Below are 22,059 nucleotides of genomic sequence, written 5' to 3'. Positions count from 1 at the left end.
CAGAAGCTTTGATAGGAGTCTGTCCCAGCGAGTAATCTACAGTAAAGTGATCACTTCCAGGTGTCTCCCCATCAGTTATAATGGCCAGTGCCATCTTCAGATGCCGTTGGCTACCGGGATTAAGCTTCTAATTTTGGGGCTTGATAATTAGGGCAAAATTGCTGTCTCCATAGACACCTATGTGCACTGGATTTGCGATTGAAGAGGCTGGGATTGCAGAGATATCGGATCTGCTGCGTTCCCCCAATAATAAATAGCCTTTGTTATGCTTTAATAACCCGAAAACTGCAGTTTATCGGGGTATTATAGGTTGATAAATAGGTCTCCATGTAACTTCACAAGTCGGGGTTATGTTGCTCTACTAGTGATATTGCTATCATAGTAACATTTTCAATTTTACAATGTGTCTAATTAAAGTTGAGGGAAATTTGAAATGTAATCAACAGTTTCTTCTTTCGAATTGTGATTGCACATTTGCTAATTTCTGGTAGTTTTTAAAATGAATATCTAATTAAAATCATGTGACTCTAAACTGTATTTTTTATTTTTCAGATGGTGAAAATAATTGTGTATAAAAAGGCAGCCGTCCTGGAATATTCCGCATGTCGTCGAAAATCTGTTGGTATTTGGATGTGATCTTATGAGGACAACGACGTTCTGCAAAGATCTCTGTCTACTTAAGGGCGCAAGTTTGGGCTGGAAAAGAGATGTCAGCCATGACAAAGCAGAGGCCTTTGCACAGTGCACCACCCGATGGCGGCTGGGGGTGGATGATTGTGATTGGCTGTTTTCTTGTTACAGTTTGCACACGTGCCGTTACAAGGTATGTGGTTTTCACTCTCAAACATATTGTCACGATAACAGTATAAGTAATAATGTCTGTTACCTTACTCTGGCAATCGGATCTCTAAGGCTGAAAGTTGGCTTGTCAGAATGGAGTTCCTGACGAAGCTTAGCTGCAAGTGATCTGTGATGCTGTAGAGGTGATGATCCCAGGGAGGCAGTTTCCAGACACAGAAACAGACGAAAGGAAAGCTGAAGGCTTAATGTCACGATAATAAAGTCACTGTCCAGAGTCCAAGCTGGTTTGGCAATACTGAGGAGACTTTGAAATAGTACAGTCTGAAGGGGTTAATATCCGGAAACTGTATGTCTAGAGCTATACAATGCTATATGTGTGCACAGATATATGTAGTAGTGGTCAAGTTAGGAGATTCCCAGGAAACAGACTGCAGGCTGACCAGTATGCAAATCACGTCAGATGATAAGTAAATGTCAGTAAGCAAGTTCCAGAGGATAAAACAAAAGCAAGTCCACTTGTCTTAGCTGGGTTGGTACACGGTAATTGCCAAGTTAGGAAGCAGGGTGCCAAAGGAATAAACAAGAGCGAGACCAGAATCCACAGTAAAGCTACATGCTGGTTATCATCATCAACACAATCATTCACACCAGGCCAAAGAGAGCAGCCTGGCTTCCACATTATTTATCTTGGGACATCCTCGCCATCATCTTGGGTAAATTCAACATCTAACCTCCTCCCACAGTCTCTCCTGGTAGTCTAAATTATATACTCATTATGATGGCCACTGGCTTGATCTTGTATCCTCCAGACTTTGTTTAGTTTACCCTCAATACCTTCTAACTCAACCAAGCCTCCTTATATCCACAGAAATCTCAGTTATATTCATTTTCAACAATTATTCAACTTTCTACAACAATTTCTGTCCCCAAATTTTACATTCTCCTCTCTTGATCTGGCAGGCTAACATCTCAATCACATTCTAACAACAGCCCTTGATCAAGGGGCTGCAGCTTGTCACTCAACTATACTACTTGGAAAACTACCGGTAATAAGCTCCTTTGTGTTTCCGTATCACCTCCATGCAAATAACACCCAAATGTAATTGTCCTCTCAGGATTTTTCACCATTTGTACTGACCAACGTTACTGAATGTTTCTCTGCCATGTCATCTTGGATTTCCTTTCGTCACCTCAAACTTAATCTTTTTAAGACTGAACTAATAATTCTTCTAACAGTTAGTAGAAGCTACCTACATGACATCTGCATTTCTGTTGACAATACAATAAAAAAAACCCTGCCCCTTCAAGCTCGCTGACTTAATGTCATCCTTGACTCAGAACTCTCCTTTGTTCCCCACATCCAATCTGTACCCAGATCCTGTTGCATACAGTACATCTAAGAAACATCACCAGAATATGCATATATGTAACACAAAGCGCTGTAAAATTCTTAATGTATGCACTCATAATCATTGATTTCCCCTAACCAGACTTTCTGTTGGGGTCATTTTCCCTGGGTTCTTTGATTAGTTTCGCAGCCTTAGCTGAAAAATGAGGCTATGTGATGTTTGGAAGGGGAATGTGAGTTAGGACCAATGAGAAATCACAATCACAGCCACAGGCTTCTCATTGGTCCTTACGCTCACACCCCTGATGTACAACCATTTTAAAGTGGTGAAGTAAACTGTTTGCCACCTTAGGTAGTAGTGCAGCTTTAAGCCCTTGCCTCATTGTAGTTTTAATTTGCCTCTGGCTTGGAGTCGTGTGTCATGATAAGACGATGAATGCACTAAAAGACGTGATGAAATTAGGAAACATAAAATCGGTTTATGTTATGCATGGAATCATTTATATACTACTTTTAATTGTGAATTGAGCTCACATTGGCTTTCAAACATGTTCATATTTATTCATGGTTCTTATTTATTTGCAGCCACTATTTAAACAATTAGCCACATGTGACAACAGGTGGGCTGCAGTGCTAAATAGGTTGAGATGTAATGAAGCAATGTAGAAATAGCTTCCAAAGAGTTAGAAAACTTAGGTTGTAAAAATGTATTTCTGCTGGATGCCAGACTTGTTTATTTGACTGCATGTCCTCTCTGTTTTGCAGATGTATCTCAATATTCTTTGTTGAGTTCCAAATCTATTTTGGTCAAGATTATTCAAGAACAGCTTGGATACATTCCATTGTTGACTGTGCTACTATGTTCTGTGGTAAGTAACACAATGTAAATATATACCAACATTTCTTACAGACATTGTGCAATATGAAAGCGAATATCATTATGAACATGATTGCTGTATAATGCTTAATTGTGAACTTTTATACTTTTATGCTGCAAATAAGAAAGTGGACAGGGTATCTCTACATATAATTTAAGAATATCACTAGCTTAAAGAAGCTTCTAATCAGACAATAGCCAAGTTGCAGATTTACTGAATTAGAGAGGTACAACCTTGTTTGGCTTAAGAACCTATTGTCTCATATTTTATTAACGTTTATCTAATAGTTAATTCACTATGGCTATATACTGTTTTTATTAAAACTGAGTTACAACCGTTGTTGTAACTCATCCTCTTCATGCCCCCACCCTTCAGAAAAAATCTCTATAAATGTTATGCGGTTCTTTATGTTGACTTAAGCTGACCACACACCGTTGGCCAAATTGGGATAATGTACGTTGTCACTGGGGTTTGTTAGTATGGTTGGAAGACTGCATTTATGAAAATGCCAACTAAAGATCCTCCTGATTTCAATAGGGTCATTATCAGACATTGGAGATTTTCAGGTCATACACGCTGTGAATGCTGTAAGGGAGATAGTCTACACATCATCATCATCATCATCATTTATTTATATAGCGCCAACATATTCCATAGCGCTTTACAATTGGGGACAAACATAGTAAACTAATAAACAAACTGGGTAAAACAGACAAAGAGGTGAGAAGGACCTGCTCGCAAGCTTACAATCTATGGGACACATCTCTAGTTTGTTGAACCGATGTTCCCAAATGTTGCTTTGGAAGCGAGACTTTATATTCACACAAGAGCAATACTTTCATATGTACAAAGCTGGGCGCTGAAAGGTACTGAGGTGTGAAGGTTACTGTGTTGAAGTGAGTGTGTATGTATTGTGTCAAAAAGGCCAGTTTGCCATAGACCTTTAGGGTAAAGAATAATAATTACTCTGCCAGTCTGCATGCTTCTGAAACCTTATCTGAAGCATGAGCCTCCACAGTTCTCCACACATAGAGTACAGGGTTACAAGTTGAGCACATGGGTGAAATTATGTAAGGGTTCAGCTAGTTAGTGCTTGGGAAGAACTGGGTTGGGCGACCGAGACTAGTGAGTGGACTTTGTGTCTAGCAAGCAGCAGTGTCGCATGGAATTGTAAATACTTTAGTTTGTTTGAATTGCTGGAACTACAAGAGTTGCTGTCTGCACCATCCTGACTCCTCTGAAAAAAACTACAGCAATGTGGTTCAGCATAACTGTGTCAGCAGCATTTGTTTGACATGCTTTTCACAGTATGTTAGTTTCGTAACAGGAAAAATATAAGAGGAGTATGGGTAACAATAGGAATTCTGGGAACACAATGTAAACGTGAAAACATGAAAAAAAACATTTCAGATAAGTACAGTAATAATGTAATAGATATAGATAAAGCTTATAAAAGCTAAAGATATTGTTATTAAAATTTGTAACATTCATATGTCTGGGAACCTATTTAAGTTTACCTTTTACTGCTGCTCAGCAGGTACCAGAAAATATGTCCTTCTCTCAGGATGACAACTTACGTAGTGTTCAAACTGAAAGTTGCAGAAGTCAAAGTGTATCAAAGATAGACATAAAATGTGAGAAAAATAAGCCCGCGCTCGGTATATCCCACATTATATATGGTACCAGCAGTTTGGCAATAAGGCTTAAGTCTTTTGATCAAAATATGAACTAATACCTCATGTTTTCATTTTGCTAGACACACACAGATATGCAGACATAAAATGTGGCAGATTTTTCAGCATCTTGGTGGCTGATTATGTATTAATAAACCAACTATAATCGGAATTTGATGATAGCTTTTTTTGTCCAATGTTCCTTCTTGGTTTTAGCAAGAAAACATTTGAATAAAGGGAAAAAATGCTGCAGCATCAATTGTTTTACTTACAGTCAGTGTACAGAGAGAATGTGCAGAGTAGTCTCTCTAGTGCCAGGCACTGGCAAGTAGACGGTTCATTAATAACTACATCGTAGACACTTTCCAGTATCAACGCATTAAACCACTGTGCCTATCACCTGGTTCTGTCTGATTCTGGGTTAATTTTGGATGTCAGTTACATGTATAGACCTTTGATGATCACTTTGTGAAGTGCAAAACATAATGCAAGCTTTTTTTAATAAAAAACCCAAAAAAAAACAGGGCCTCTCTACATAGGGTGTATTGGTGTCTGGGGAGTTTAACTTTCCTCTTCTCAGTTACCCAGTGGTGGTAATGAAATAAATTAATGGTCTGTCGTCAAAACAGACTCATGGGTACAATTATCAAACCTTCTAGGCAAAGTGGAACTATATACTAGATAAAATAGGTTAAATCTCATTGGTTGCTATGGGTAACACCTCCACTTTTAGCACTGATAAATCTACACCTCAGACTGGATTGGACTTACCGTGCCTGATTCATCAAGACACGTATCTGGTGATATTGAGCATATTGTACGCAAAAACACTCTGAGCATGAACAGATCCGGGACATACGCCAGTAAAACAAGCCCTGTCGTCTCCGCCTTCAAATGCAAAGGACACTGACTTCAGCCTACGATTTTGGGGAGTGAAACAGGCTGAGAAGGATGTTTTGTCATAGTGAATGTACAGTAAGGGTGTGGCAAACTCAAGTGCACGCAGCCACTTCCAAATCAAGCCCTGAGCGTATCAAAGTTTTTCTGCCATATCTCTTGCTCCAGCTACAGGGCTAGTCTAAGTCCTGAGCAGTAGTTATGACAGTCTCGTATGCATGCTATAACATATGTTTGCAATCAGTAGCAACTGTAAAAATTTATTTTATGTTCAGTAAACATTAACAACATTCTAATAAATGTATTTCATTAGAAAAAAAGAAATAATCACCCCCTTTTTTTTTTTTACTGTGTGATCATTAATGCCTTTGCCATTAACAGGTGTAGGGGCTGGCTGGGCTGCGGGGCAGGGTGGCATTTGTCAGTTCCACAATGGGCTACCTTGGGCTGGATCACTGGACCACCTGCATTTTTTTCCTTTAAAATGCTCCTAGTAGGCTGCTGAGTCAAGACTTGCCCCCCCCCCCCAGGGTAAAATCTCCCAGCCCCCTCCTGGACAGGTGGCATATATATATATATATATATATATATATATATATATTATAAATGTGCCAAAGAACACACAGAGAAATCATATATATATATAATATATATATATATATATATATATATATATATATATATGATTTATCTGTGTGTTCTTTGGCAGATTTATAATCCACATCAGTATTGGACGTATCCTGCAGTGTCCTGTGTAGTAGGGCATAGCATACCTACACCCGAAGTCAACAGGGCACATGATGAAACAGGCCACTGTGTTTAATATTCAATGCTTTTCGTCCTTGAAGGATATATAAATACTGTGATATTTGGTCTATTGCCCCAATATTGGCTGCAATAGCATTACAAATTTGTGCAACAGCATAAATAAGTCAAAACCCAGCTAATTATGAGATTTTACCTCTTATAATCAACTTCTTTTAATTGTTTAATTCCTTTATGCAGCCCCTCTTGGAAGCTATGTGAGTAATCATGTCTCGTGTCAAATGGGAATCATACTTGGTGGGCTTCTTGCTTCCACGGGACTCATCCTAAGTTCGTTTGCTACAAGCCTGGAGTATCTCTACCTCACACTAGGAGTCCTCACAGGTAATTTCTGCTATCAAACCTTTTTATTTTTTTTTTTAGATTTTGTTGTAATTTAAATGACTCTAAAACAAAGCCTGGGAACAGAGAGATATTTTTAAGTAAAAAGATTACATAGCGTTTTTAGCTAGTTTAGTTGTATGTCCAAAGCAACTTAGGTATTACTGTTTACGTGTTGTACGATGGAACATAGTACAGACTCCACAGATTTCGTACAGAATTAATGATTACATAAATTGCAACAGTAACAGCGTCATCTGTCTTTTAACTTGCATATCTTGCAATATCTGGTAAATGGGACACATTTAAAAGTATGCAATATAAGTTCAAGACCTCTGCTTCAGCTCAGTGCTTTGCTTCTCTGCAGTTTTATTTTAGCTGATTATCTTTTTAACATAAGAGTAATTTGACCTCATTTAGCATTAGGAGGATATCTAGCTAAATGGTGCAAATCTGTGCCTGGTCATTCCATGTTGTGATGCAAGGGGTGCCAGTGTAAATGCCTGTTTACTGCACGCTGGGAAATACTGGCTGCTTTTACATGCAGCACATAAATACTGGGCAGTTTGATTTTTACAATGCGGTTACAATCCAGTTATCACACGCCCCCCTCCCAACATTAAATCTGTCTGTACAATTAAATGTGTCCCCTCCAGCAACTCAACCTGGTTTTGCCAAAATGTCCTCCTTATTCAAATTATATTTGGGCTATGTTGTTTAATGGATTGCCTACTGACCAGCAAACATGATCTTCCTAGGCATACCGTCATATCACAGGAATTAGCTATGCTTTCTTTAATGCTTATGCAAATATATTTTCAACATTTAGCATTTTACTCAATTTATTAAAACTTGTTTATTTGACTTGTGTTTTTTAATGGCTGGAATAGCTAGAGAATCAATCTTCTTCATCTCATTAGTGCTTGAACCATACTGCTAACTTTTCAGATCCCGAAGTGGAGGTAAAAGTGGGGGATGGGCATGCCCACTGTCACTGTGGCTGCGCCCATAGGATCTCATTTAGAGTCGGACGCAAAGTCCATTTAAGAAGTGTAGGAGAGGGAGTGTGCTGCAGCTTAGTAGGGTATTACGAGTGGCAAGCAACCCCAGTTGCGTCCCACTCTTAATACCCTATCGAGCTGCGAGCAGTTCCTGCAGCTAGTAACCGCTTGTGCCACCTAATTCCTGCCGCACAGCTTTAGCCCTGTTTTGACGTGTGTTGCGTCTGCGCATCACTGCGACTAGGATTTATTTACATGGTCACGCCTTCACAATTCCGCGTTCCTCCCATTCTCTCGTAGTGAGTCGCAATCTGTCGCAAATGTTAATTGCGTCCAAGATGCAGGCGGATTTGGGGCTTTCTGCACATGCGTGGTAGTGTTTTTTTGTTGGATGCTCCTAAAACGGACTTTGCGTCCGACTGTAAATGAGGTCCATATTGTGCAATGCTGTCATTTGTGGTTCAGGCGGGGCTATAATCGCACAATCAAGCCCCGTCTCTGCCCAATTCAATAAAGAAGTGGGGGGGATTTGTGAGGTAGGTCTGCTCTTCTGGGAGTCTGAGGGACTAAATGAAATTAGAGAGTCACCCTGATATTTGGGAGAGTAGGTAAAAATGTATAAAAATTTCCTGGCATTAATGGCCACCCAGGAAAGGGATAGATTCATAAGTTGTATGTATGAACTTTAGAGGGGCATTTCACAGGTGTATATTGTTGTTGTTTGTTTTACTGCATGGTTTAGTAACTATTGTGTTCTAAATATTCCAACGTTCTAACTGGCTGCAGATTAGCCAAGCCCTGTGAGCATTCTAATACTCTGATTGGCTAATTGTTGGCTCTAATCTTTACCCCACTTTATAGTCATTTGCTCAGGAAAAAAACCCACTTACTGCTAACATCCCAGCATAATGGGCTATAATAAACAATATATAGTAATATAATAATAAAATATAAGCATTGCTGGGTATGATATGTAGATAGTTGGGTACATTGAATAAGAACAAGGTGGTGGGTCTACATAAAGCACATACTCTTATACAGCTGCAAACATCTTACAATATATTTATTTACATAAAAAGTAATAAAACTGAATTATAGAATGTGGTATAGCTCTATAACCAGGTGCCAAATGACCGTTGGCTTAAATTAGCTTTTTCACTAACTAAATGGAAACGAGAATAATAACATCCATTATTAGCTTAGAGTAGCCGTGGTATTAAAAGCTTAGTATTTGGTCTCCTAGAGGATAGTATTAATAATCTGGCATTACTATTGTTTTTGTATGGAAACCTGCCAGACATTTACAAAGGAAAAATGTGCATCACAGAGGCACCTGCATCAACAGACTAGTCAGTGTTTGCTTTGAATCTGCTTTTGTTGTAAACGATTTTTAAATATGATGATATGTACATGAAGCACCGTTTATCCTATTACATAATAAATTCCACAAAAAATGTAGTTTAATAGGCACCAAAGTGCATAACATATTTGTCCCTAATTAAGGGGCCAGGCAGGCTGGAACTGGGCATTGCTGTGCCCCATAGCAAAGTTTGGGTAGGGGCACAGCAATGCCACTGTATCCTCCAAAGACCCGCCCCCTCCCCGCTGTGCTCTAAAAACAGGACAGATGGGCCACTTCTGAGCATTGCCGGGCCCCTAAGCCTCTGGTCCCTGGAGTGTCCTCAACCCCTGCACCCAGGGTATTTCCATTGCTGGGGCTAATGATTGTCTGTAATACAAGGTGTCAGAGTGGGTGTTAATTGCTAGTCATTTTCCTTGTTTTTCCTATAGTTATTTGTCACAATTACTGCTAATATATTTGCCTAATGGTAATAGTTGGTTTCATTTGTATTACATACTGAAAGGAGAATAATTATATAATAAAGCTGTGGCTGACCTCATCCATTCACCATGTCATGGGTCATTATTTCATTAATGGTGGTGTTTATTGTTTCAGCTTCCTGGAGACGGCTTCTCTCTGAAGTCTAACCCTAAATACGTTCCTTGAAAGTAAAGATCAAGAAAATAATACATTGTTTCTCCAAATTAGGAAGCCAAGAATGATTCTAGATTAGATTAACCTATGCTAGCTATCAGGACTGCTCCTGGCCACAATGTCACCTGAGAGAGGCCCCCCCCCCCCCCCACCATGTTTCTAAGTCCCCCAAATGGAGTAATTTTTATTATTTTTTTAAAAGCAAACAATCAAAAACTCTTCAAGTCCAGTTTTTATAATTGGGCCTTTAGTCAGGCGTTGACTGCATTACCCTCTCCCTCTTGTCCCTTCCATGGCACAAAGATATATGGGCATATGATCAGTACATGTCTCCTCCTTTATCAGTAAATCAAGGAGTGAACCTGTGACAGCAGGAGACACAGTACAGATGTACTGAATGCCTGAGGTTTCTCCCAACCTAACTCTCCTCTGCCCCTTCATCTCCTGATGTCACTGGCATGGTCCTTGTGATATCAGTGTATTGAGCAGTGCACCGATGATAGTGGGGAAAGAGAACTGAGGAGTGGCGTCAGGCTGTATGCTTTGACACGACCCAGCCAAGAACTAAAATACAGGAGCTGATTCCTGACATGGAAATGACATAAACCAAGATATTTCTCTTGTGTTGGTTACCTTACTCCCTGTCATCCTTCATGTTTTGCTGTCTGAGGCAAGGTACTCTGCTCACCTTTTGACAGGAACACCCTGGAATATAAGTCAAATATAGGCACATGTAAATAAATATATTTATTACACACAATGTTTAATTGTAGGAACAGGGCAGACATCTTGGTCCTGACTCATTAAGGTAAGTAAGCTAAAAAATGAGTAACTTTGAAAGGTGGGAAAACCATGTTACAATGCAAGGGGTGCAAATTAATTTATTATTTTGCACATAAGGAAAATACTGTCTGTTTTTTCATGTAGCACACAAATACTTGATAGCTTTATTTTTCACTGACATTTAAAGTTGATCTAGAACATGCCTTACCCCAAATATAAATCTGCCATCACATTTTAAATTTGCCTCCCCCTCCAATGCAACATGGTTTTGCCAAGGTGCAAAGTTACTCATTTTTTTTTGGTTTACTTACCTTAATGAATTAGGCCCACCATGTTTATACACACTCAGCCGATCTCAGCATTTCATCAAATGCAGTTTTCTGTGTATTAATAAAAATATAGCAAATGCCATATGACATCTGTTATAGAGGCTAATCTTTGCTGAATAAAACCAATGCAACATGGTTTTGCCATGGTAAAAAGCTACACATTTTTTTTTGCTTTCCTTTGCTTAATGAATCAGGCCCATTGTATACTTCCATAGAAATGAAAACTTGTGTAGTGGTTTAACAAAAGAACAGAGAACAAAATATGTAAACTTTAAAACTAAGCTAAAAGAAACTAAACACCATATTTTAGTTCATAATGTAATAATTTGTTATTCTGTCTCTATTTATTTATATATACTCTTTATTTCTAATATTCTAGGTCTTGGATTTGCACTTTGCTACAGTCCTGCCATTGCCATGGTGGGAAAGTACTTTCACAAGAGAAAAGCCTTGGCTTATGGAATTGCCATGTCAGGAAGCGGGATCGGCACCTTTATTTTAGCCCCTGTGGTTCAGCTGCTAATTGAACAGTTTTCCTGGCGTGGAGCTTTACTCATCCTTGGTGGTTTTGTTGCCAATCTTTGTGTCTGTGGTGCTTTAATGCGACCTATATACCCGAAGGAGCATAATCCAAAAGAGCCAAGGGAAAGCAACATTCCGTCTTCCAAATGCTCACCTCTGAGCCAGGACTGCACTCACAAGAGTTTATGCTACTGTTCTCAAAAGGAGTACAGCTTTCTGCTGAAACCGAACTTCATCATACTTGCCATATCCTTCCTATTTCTAGCCTATGGATGTAGCCCCCCCTTTGTCTACCTTGTGCCTTATGCTCTAAGTGTCGGCGTGAGCCACCAACAAGCCGCCTTCTTAATGTCTATTCTTGGCGTGATAGACATTGTAGGCAACATCACTTTTGGATGGCTGACAGACAGAAGGTAATTTCAATTAATTTCAAATACAGTTTTAAAGATTATTGTATAGACAGAATGGTTAGTGTCATACATGGAATAAAAATTCAGCATTAGGGGTAGATAGCGATAAAGTATACTAAATACTAATCAAATAAGCTAAAGACTATTGGGCTCATTTAGAGTTAGATGCATTTGGTCATTGAAAAGGAAAAGGTGACTTAATGAATATGTTGAGTCAAAAGAGTAGCATTTGTGCCAGACGTATGCCAGGCACACAAGTATGTATACTTACACCCTACAATAGTGTAGATGTGGCTTGACAGTGTTAGTAGTAAATGCTGAAGTTACATTACCCTATTTGTACACAATGTAATAATGGATTGAAATGCATATTGTCTTGACCCTTAATAAATGCGAAAGTTGCATTTTCCATATAAAATGCAATTCAAACACCTCCACATCTGTTGTTTACAAACAGAACAAAAACAAATGGGAATGTTATTTTCTACAGCAGCCCAAATGTAAGTTCTTTTCTAAGTACTATTAGCTGGATGGGGTCAATATGCAATCAGCTAATCAGAAACAGCTAAATAATACTCATCATCATTGTGTAACATTGCATAAGCCATCCAGCCTCCTAAAAGCTGGTGTGGATATGTCCACATCTAATTATGTTGCGATGGCATAAATGTGCCCTTACAGTGTGCATCCTGTGCTTGATCACCCCAATCTGTTCCTGTACCGCATCTCCAGGGGACGCAAGTCAACAATGTGCCAAAATCTATATAAGGATGTACGCATACGCATTTGTGGTGCACATGACCAGTAATTAATGTATATCTTAGACAAAAGTTTACTCTAAATGAGCCCCTTTATACCCAAGAAATTATTTATTATGTTACATGTTTTATGTCCAGATGTTTCAAACAGTTGTAGTCATATTCCCAGAGGAAGAAATACTGACATTAATCCTGCCGACATGAAAATGCAGACAAACATTCCGGCATTCCAATTTGCCCGACACTGATAAAATGCCAACATTGTGGTTGCCGACAGTCACAATGCTGACATTAGATCAGCAATGCCAGTGGGTCCAGCGGCTATACAGTCAGCGGAGCTGCCGGCAGTAAACAGTGTTAAAAATAGAGTCATATTAACCCTGGTGCTGCCAGCCTAGTGATGATAGACTGAACGTCGGGGGAAGGGGGGATGACAAACAGTGTGGGGTTTTCCCACACGGCCAGTGCCGAAAGCCCTATGTTATACCTACTGGCTGTCAGATTTCATTATGCGGCAAGATTTTATCAGTGTCAGGCAAATTGAAATACCTGCATTCACCTTGTCAGCATTTTCATGCCGGCAGGATAAGTGTCGGTATTTCTTCTGTCCGGAATTCATACACGGTCCGTTTCAAATGACCTACTAACATGAATATTATTACACCATACATACTGCTTGAGAACATTATAAATATTCACATGAACTTGGCGCCACCTAGTGATAAAAGTGGTACATTTGACTCATGTTCTGGCTAAGGTGTTGATTTGGTAGAATTGGAACACTCCAGCCTAGAAAGACACACTATTTGTTTAATTTTCAAAATAAATACATGTTTAATAGATCCACACACAAAATTTGAAATCAAATTTATTTGGATCAATATAACTGACCTAAATTAGGGACATTGATTTTAGTGAAACGGGGACTGCAGGGATTTGCATGCAGCAGAGCATAAATTGGGAGTGTGTAATAGTATGTGTAATTCAGGAATTCTTGCTGATATTGATGAATAAAAGAACACTTCAATACTTATTCATTAAATGTGAAAAAGTAATTATAACCTGCTATGTTTATGCCAATCTTGTATAAAGTATACATTCTATATGAATACATATGCTCATCAGGTATATCTATTCAATGTACATACTGGTTGACAATCTTGATACAACTGATATGAGGTGGTGCCCCCTGGTGTCAAATGTAGTTTATGACATAATGTCTAGTCTAGATACTCTCCTTTCATGCAAAAAAAATCCTCTGCAAAGTTTAAATTAGTATTATTGTTATTTTTAATTATTTTTGAAACTTCATCAAATTAAATATTTTTATAGTGTCAACAAATTCCGCAGTGACTTATAATGATGTATTAAATGGGATAACTCATGCAATGTAGGCTAGTGCAAAGGTGAGAGAGGGTCATATATGTGACAGCTTCAAATCTAGGAATTATTAGCCATGAGTTTCACCTGACAAATAATTCCACAACCAATTCAGTGCGGTAAAGAATAACCAATCTCAAATTTAGTTTTGTAATAATACAGTGTAAAAAAAAATGCAAACCCTATGTCATGTTTCCTTGCATTTTTATTTGTAATAAATGAAAGCCCTAATAATGGATAATTACATCAATAACTATTATCACAAATTTGACATTTTATTTTTATTACAGGTTCCTGAAAAAGCACCGATACGCATGCTACCTCATAGCAGTGGCAATGGATGGCCTAAGTTGCCTTTTCCTTCCACTTCTTAATTGCTTCCAACTACTTGTGCCTTTCTCTGTTACATTTGGTTATTTTGATGGAGCCTACGTGGCTTTGATTCCTGTTGTGACTGGGGATGTTGTAGGCACAGAAAACTTATCATCTGCCCTCGGAGTGGTGTTCTTTCTCCATGCAGTGCCGTACCTCGTGAGCCCACCTATATCAGGTATGTGTACTACACTACTTTAAAATGGGCTCTACATTGTATGCAACTATAAATAATTAAAGATTTCTTCTGACATTTAAATGTAAAAATGGGAAAAGAGCCATCTATCTATCTATCTATCTATCTATCTATCTATCTATCTATCAATCTATCTATCTATCAGTCCAACATGGTATAGAAACAATTGCAAAGTAAACAGCATTACAAACAAAAAGCATCATAGCGAGCCTCCCCACACATAAAAAAACGAAACCGAAAACTGTAAATGATGACATCAGTTGCTAGGTAGCTAGCAATCATTATTTATCAGTCCTAAGACAAAGTAGAAATGAAGAAAACCGTTGCCAAATAACGTACACATACACTGCCACTTAAACAGCGCAAGCTCCATTATGTCTATAAAAGAAATCTAAATAAACAACAACGGCGGAAACACAACTGCTCTTGGCGCTTGTTATATGGTACGTCCTAGATGTAGTTGTATTTTATAGCAGGTAAATACTACAACATTTTGGTGCATTCGTTATTGGTGTTTGATTTGATTCCTTTTATAGACATAATGGAGCTTGCATCTCTAGGGGGCTTGCCACACTTATCTGTGCACACCCTTACATTATTTAAATTGTACATTCCTGGTTCCCCTCTCCAGGCGTAGGGAGGCTGCAAGTATAACTTACAATAAATTCTGCCTTCCATGTTGTTTTACGGCACATATGCAGTAAAATAAGTAGAATTTTGCGTTTGAAAGAATAAACCCATATTTTGTAACATGCCTGATGAAGAGACCTAAATAGGACTAAACTTTTCTTCCAAAATCTATTCAGTTAACTAATACATACCATCTAGCCATCCAGATTTAGGGGGGACAGTCTAGATTTAAGGGCACTGTCCTGCCATCCCGATCGGGATAGCTTTGTCCTGATCGTTGGGAAACCTGGGAGGTATTTTGTGCACTGCTGCTCTGTATGGCAGAGCAACGGTGGAAGGAGAGAACAGGGTCGAAAATGCTGGGCACGCCCATGGGGTGGAGTCACGCCCCCATTGTGGCATAGTTACATCCCCCTCCCAGTGCTGCCTATCCAAATGTTGGGAGGTATGGCTAAAATAGGGAATCAATTTAATTCCACTTTTCAGCTTTTTTTGTATCATGCAAATACAAATAGAAAAACAAAGCATGACTTGCCATGACACTATATTAATAAAGGTTAATAATAATAATAATAATAATAATGATAATACTATTAATATTAATCTACAACTGCTTACTACTAACACTACTACTACTACTAATATTAATAATAATGCTTGCAATTTTAATTTGACTCATCTAATATGAAATATTTTGTTAAATGTATTTATTTGTTTTTATTTTTTGCAGGTTTGCTGGTGGACACAACAGGAAACTATACAGCAGCATTCCTTTTAAGTGGATTTTCTATGATTTTTTGTGCTGTGTTACTAGCTGTTTCCAAACTGATAAAGAAGATAAAAAAAAGAAAGCTGCCACTAACTGTGCCTGTCACTGACACCAAGCAAGAGATCCGGAGTAACGGAGACGTGTCCTGTCCAGCCACTGAAGAGTTTAACCACAAAGAGGTTTAGGTGAAAAGGTTTCAAATTTGTCAATGCTTTAAGGAGGCCTGGATTATAGAAAATGAGAAATCAACAAAAGCCATTCTGAAGTGTAGTAGGTTCTACTATAGCATATACCAGCCACCATCTTTCAAACAGACACAATTCTGCGAAGAAGGAATTTCCGGGCTGGTAGATGTCCATATTGCACATCAAATACAGAAAACCTGCACTTTATAAGGAACATTCTAGAAAACTTTATAAACTATCCTGGCTTACTCTTTAATAGGAGTAGATTTTTTTTGAAAATGATAAACTGTATTTTGAGCTTGAAACACTATGGTGAGCAGTCGTATGTGAATGTGAGACTTTCTTTTTTCAATGCAATGTATTAAAGAAGATAAGCTAGGAACTTTTCAATCTTCACTACTGGAACATAATTAAGCTTTATTTAATTTGAAATTATAATACGGACTACTTAAATGCAGCAAGGGACCTGAGATAAAGCTACATAGGAACCCACTGTGCCATTGAACATACACAATGCAGAATGAGTGTTACCACAGGTGGTGGCTTCACTGTGGATTATTGCCTTAAAATATACCTGTCATAGTGGAAACATTTTGTGAGATAAACTGACATTCAGGAGAATGCAGCTAATTGATTTATTAGAAACTAGTGACATGACCGAGACATAAGGTGCTTATTATGACTTTCCCCAGGAATGTCACTACTATCTAGTGAATGTTAGTTAAATTCATGAATTGGCTGTCTCCTGTGTGCACAGGCTATCAGTAATGACCTCTAGGGTTTAGATGCAGAAAATACATGTCTAAACCACCCAGCAACTATGGAAGACTATGTGGCCTCCAAAGGCTTCATCTTTGGCCGTTATAGGACCTTCTTCTAATGATTCTGATTTCACATCCCAAATTCCTGATGCTCTCACAGCTTAACTAGCTGATAAAGTAATTATTGGTTAGCTATGGTTTTACCTGTTTGTTGCACTGTATACACAACTTGATGTTGGTTTGAGGGTATTAATGAAGATAAGATTGCACATACCTCCAACAGGGGCAAACGCAATTCGCAGAGGAGGGTTTCCACACCACGCCGCCAGTGGGCGTGACCAACATGCATGGGGGCATGGCCATAATTTTAGAGAGTGCTTGGTTGCTCTCCAACTCTCCCTATCCCCATAATATACATGGGCAATGCTGCGTGCATTACTGTTAGGTGCATGCAGCTCTCTCTTTTCGAGCACCCACCTCAATTATACAGTGCCCCGGGCTTGGAGGGGGGTTTCCAGGCACTAGGAAACCCCTCTTGGTTTGCCTATGTCCTAGTGTGGAGACACAGGACACTTCACCACCTAGTGCAGTCCCTTTGAGGTAGCAGAGTACACACATGAGGGCTTCTGAAATACATTATATTGACTATTAGTGGTCTACTTATTGACCATTTAGTCTCTACTTGTGCCTTAATGAATCTTAAACAAGGTTTTCATATATTGTAATACCAGCCACTAGCCGACTGACAACAGCAGCTGAAACTGTTATAAAATGTATTATCTTTTATTTACAAAGCAGCAACATATTATGTAGCGCTGTACATTGCGCGGATCATCATACAAATGGCGTACAGTGACATGAAACTGAAGAGACATTGAACCGGTAAAGGAGAAAGATACATTGTTTTCATCATTCTTGACTTTTTTCGTTTTGTCAATAAAATAAGAAAGCATAGATAGCTGTGTGCTGAAAACTATACATCATTTTGGTTCTATCCTAGCCTCCCATTCTCTGCGTTGATAGGCCTTACCATGTGCCAGTATGAAGACCCAGTGTATCAGCAAGTCATTCTGACTTCCTGTTGAAGTTTCACGTTTTTTACTCACTTTATGACTCTGCAAATGTATGCCTTGATTCACATCAAAATAAAAAATATTAATTACTGCTTTGTTGCTTTTTGCTACCTATTATTTTCTGTGCTCTCTTGAAAAAAATCTTATTTCATTTGCCTTATAACATATATACAGTGAGAGATATTTATATAAAAAAGTGTTCTTTGAGAATAAGAAAAATACCTTTACTGATTAAAAATGCTTCAATTTTGTATCTCATTTATAGACAAAAATGAGGCATTTCTATACAACCCCCGTAAATGTTGTGGAATCTGTTCCTTTGTTGTTTACCATTTGAAGCAAATTGTGCAAGTTGGTTAGAATATATAAATGTCTAGTTCTCTCGCTATTATATATATATATATATATATATATATATATATATATATACACAGTCAAGTCCATAAATATTGGGACATCAACACAATTCTCATATTTTGGGCTCTATACACCACTTTCAGCTTTAATTTGAGGGTATTTACATCCAAATCAGGTGAACGGTGTAGGAATTACAACGGTTTCTATATGTGGCTCCCACTTTTTAAGGAACCAAAAGTAATGGGACAATCGACTCAAAAGCTATTTCATGGACATGTGTGGGCTAATCCCTCATTATTTCATCATCAATTAAGCAGGTAAAAGGTCTGGAGTTGATTCTAGGTGTGACATTTGCATTTGGAATCTGAGCTGTCACTATCAGTGAAGCAAGCCATCATTAGGCTGAAAAATCAAAACAAACCCATCGAAGAGATAGCAAAAACATTAGGTGTGGCCAAATCAACTGTTTGGAACATTCTTAAAAAGAAAGAACGCACCGGAGATCTCAGCAACATCAAAAGACCCGGAAGATCACGGAAAACAACTGTGGTGGATGACAGAAGAATTTTTTCCCTGGTGAAGAAAAACCCCTTCACAACAGTTGGCCAAATCAAGAACACTCTCCAGGAGGTAAGTGTATACGTGTCAAAGTCAACAATCAAGAGAAGACTTCACAAGAGTGAATATAGAGGGTTCATCACAAGATGTAAAGAATTTGTGAGCCACAAAAACTGGAAGACCAGATTAAAGTTTGGCAAACAACATCTAAAAAAGCCATTACAGTTCTGGAACAATATCCTGTGGACAGATGAGACAAAGATCAACTTGTAGCAGAGTGATGGTAAGAGAAGAGTATGGAGAAGGAAAGGAACTGCTCATGATCGAAAACATACCACCTCATCAGTGAAGCATGGTGGTGGTAGTGTCATGGCGTGGGCATGTATGGCTGCCAATGGAACTGGTTCTCTTGTATTTATTGATGATGTAAATACTGAAAAAAACAGCAGGTTGAATTCAGAAGTGTTTCGGGCAATATTATCTGCTCATATTCAGTCAAATGCTTCAGAACTCATTGGACGGCGCTTCACAGTGCAGATGGACAATGACCCAAAGCATACTGCAAAAGCAACCAAAACGTTTTTTAAGGCTAACAAGTGTTATGTTATACAATGGCCAAGTCAATCACCTGACCTGAATCCAATTGAGCATGCATTTCACTTGATGAAGACAAAACTGAAGGGAAAATGCCCCAAGAACAAGCGGGAACTGAAGATGAAACCCAGCGTCTGGTGATGTCTATGCGTTCCAGACTTCAGGCTGTAATTGCCTGCAAAGGATTTGCAACAAAGTATTAAAAAGTGAAAGTTTGATGTAGGATTGTTTAGTTTGTCCCATTACCTTTGGTCCCTTAAAAAGTGGGAGGCACATATAGAAACCGTTGTACTTCCTACACTGTTCACTGATTTGGATGTAAATTCCATAAAATTAAAGCTGAAAGTCTGCAATTAAAGCACATCTTGTTTGTTAATCCATTGTGGTGGTGTATAGAGCCCTAAATATGAGAATTGTATCGATGTCCCAATATTTATGGACTTGACTGTATACATATTAACTTCAATTAATATTAAATTAATTACAATTACAGTTTAACCTGCAAATACTGTGGAATAGTATATATATATATATATATATATATATATATATATATATATATATATATATATATTGACTTCAATTAATATTAAATGAAAAGATAATTCCATTAATATTTCATGACAGGCTAAACCTAAACCAATACCATATACTTTAGTATTATCAAGACAGTATTATATTAATATAATTGCAGATTTAATAGTTAAACAAAGACATATTCCATTGTCTATAAATCTGTCATGATTTATTGTCAAACAAAGTATACCTGCTTTTGACATCACCAGCAGGGTCGGTGCTGGGTTTTCTGGGTCAACCCCCATATGCCTGTGTTTGCTACTCAGAAGGTGGAATGGCAGTGTCAGGCACCATCTCCGCACTGACACTTGGTGCAGGAGACGGATGCCTGCAGCTTCTCGACAGCCGCATCTCGTTGTCTAGCAGCGGGACGCTCCTTTTTCCTTGCATGCAATGTGTGTGCATGCTCTGTTCAGTTGCGTCCCCTTTGCTAGGCAGCGGGACGCTATCTCCGCTCACCTGTCAGCGGTCAGCATGTCTGACCGCCAAATCCCCATCACCAAATCAGGATGCACCTTATGGTTTATAGAGCACCCTCTGACACATGTTGGGTGCCAGAGTATTGGTTCACTCCTGCTCCAGAGCTTCCTCAACTTCTGATCCAGTGTGCTTCGGTTCTTGTTACTATTCTCCTGTGTTTGGTTTTGGTACCTTGCTGCCAGGCTGTTTGACTATTTGGCTTGACCTGACTTCTCTCTGGAACCTCCCTGTGTACCGCACCGCTCGTTTGGCTTTGAGCTGGACTGCCTGACTACACCTGTCTACTGCTGTCGCTACTTCGGTGACTGTCTTGAAGAACTGCGACATGCGTACCCTCTGCAACGAAGCCCAAACTTCCTTGCGGGGGTCCCTGGTGAATACCGGGGGAACGTTAGACTCTGCGCCTCTCTGTTCAGTTATACAGGTTAGCAGCCATCTCTGAAATTTTGTGGCAGGCAGCATCCTGCCTGCACCACATTTTTTTTCCCAGTGCAGGCAGGCTTGCTGGGCACCTGGAAGAGTGGCACCCCCTGCCATGCTTATGTGTTCGGCCTGCCCTGGTCACCAGTCATGTACATTTGTAAAAGAAGAAGTTTGAAAGAATCGCACAAGTATGAATAAGTGAAGTACAAGATCACTACCATTTTACACCACATTACAAAAGTCAGTTACTCCACTACAGAGAAAAAAACACTTTGCTCTCCTTGAATTGTCCATTTCTGTTCATTGAAAAGAGAGATTGCAAAGCATTGCCATTGTAAGACAAGTCCAGTTTTTTGGCACTGGCATCTCGCCTAGACACGTCAGTGCCCTCAATCTCATTGTTAACTGAATGGCTTATTATTTCCTGTTTCTTATTAGATGATAAATAAGAATAACAATTATAAAGACAAATTAAGAGCTCCCATTTTTTGATGTAGTAATGTAGAGTACTCATTTCACCTGAGGTTTTCAAAAGCTGAGCACGTATGGTCCATTCCTACTAGCTGCGGTGTGTCCTGTGTTTTTCAGGACAGTCCCCTCACAATACTTAATTTATCATAATTAAATCATACTTGCTAACTTTGATGTTATTAAGCCCCGCCCCTACCCACTTCACTGTGGAAGGGGGCAGGATACGGGAGGGTGATGTGCTCTTCTGTGCTACCTGAAATTCGGGGGTCCCCTAGACATTCTGTGAGTACGCTAGTATGAATTAAGGATTGGACGCAAATTACCACGGGTAGTGGGGACAAGTTTCTATTACCTTATTTGTGTTGTAAAAGGAAGTATGCGGTGGATGTTATAGTCTCAAACTTTGTGACCAAGCTTTAGGTCACATGACTGTCCGAATTTTAATCTAAAGAATATGGTCAGAAGGTGACACCACACATTAGTTGACAGCAATGTTCTGTACATTTACAAAAATGTCTGATAATAATCTAAATGATTTCAATTTCAATCATTATCTGGAATTGTTGTAGTTTTCAGGCCACATCCACTGCAATATTAGGCTATTTGCCTGATATCAGCTGTAATATTACAGTGTGTGTGGACAGTATTAGTCTATAATAGCATATTAAACATTGCTATCTAGATAATGTTGG

General features: G+C 38.8%; 1 protein-coding gene across 2 annotated transcripts in view; it reads left to right on the top strand.

Annotated features, from left to right (window-relative positions):
- The window catches only part of SLC16A12 (solute carrier family 16 member 12), a 71,201-nt gene extending 53,201 nt beyond the window's left edge, over positions 1–18,000 (top strand). For both annotated transcript variants that reach the window (XM_075215186.1, XM_075215187.1), the window contains 6 exons: positions 553–823; positions 2,915–3,018; positions 6,603–6,746; positions 11,232–11,787; positions 14,213–14,472; positions 15,851–18,000. In XM_075215186.1, coding sequence (XP_075071287.1) covers positions 708–823; positions 2,915–3,018; positions 6,603–6,746; positions 11,232–11,787; positions 14,213–14,472; positions 15,851–16,074 — 1,404 coding nt within the window. In that variant the 5' untranslated portion in view covers positions 553–707 and the 3' untranslated portion in view covers positions 16,075–18,000. The remainder of the gene's footprint in view (positions 1–552; positions 824–2,914; positions 3,019–6,602; positions 6,747–11,231; positions 11,788–14,212; positions 14,473–15,850) is intronic.
- Positions 18,001–22,059: the final 4,059 nt, after the last annotated feature.

The sequence above is a fragment of the Mixophyes fleayi genome, chromosome 6, assembly GCF_038048845.1.
Source record: "Mixophyes fleayi isolate aMixFle1 chromosome 6, aMixFle1.hap1, whole genome shotgun sequence".
NCBI lineage: Eukaryota > Metazoa > Chordata > Amphibia > Anura > Limnodynastidae > Mixophyes > Mixophyes fleayi.
Note: the sequence above shows the minus strand (reverse complement) of the source record. Positions and strands in the feature narration are given on the sequence as shown.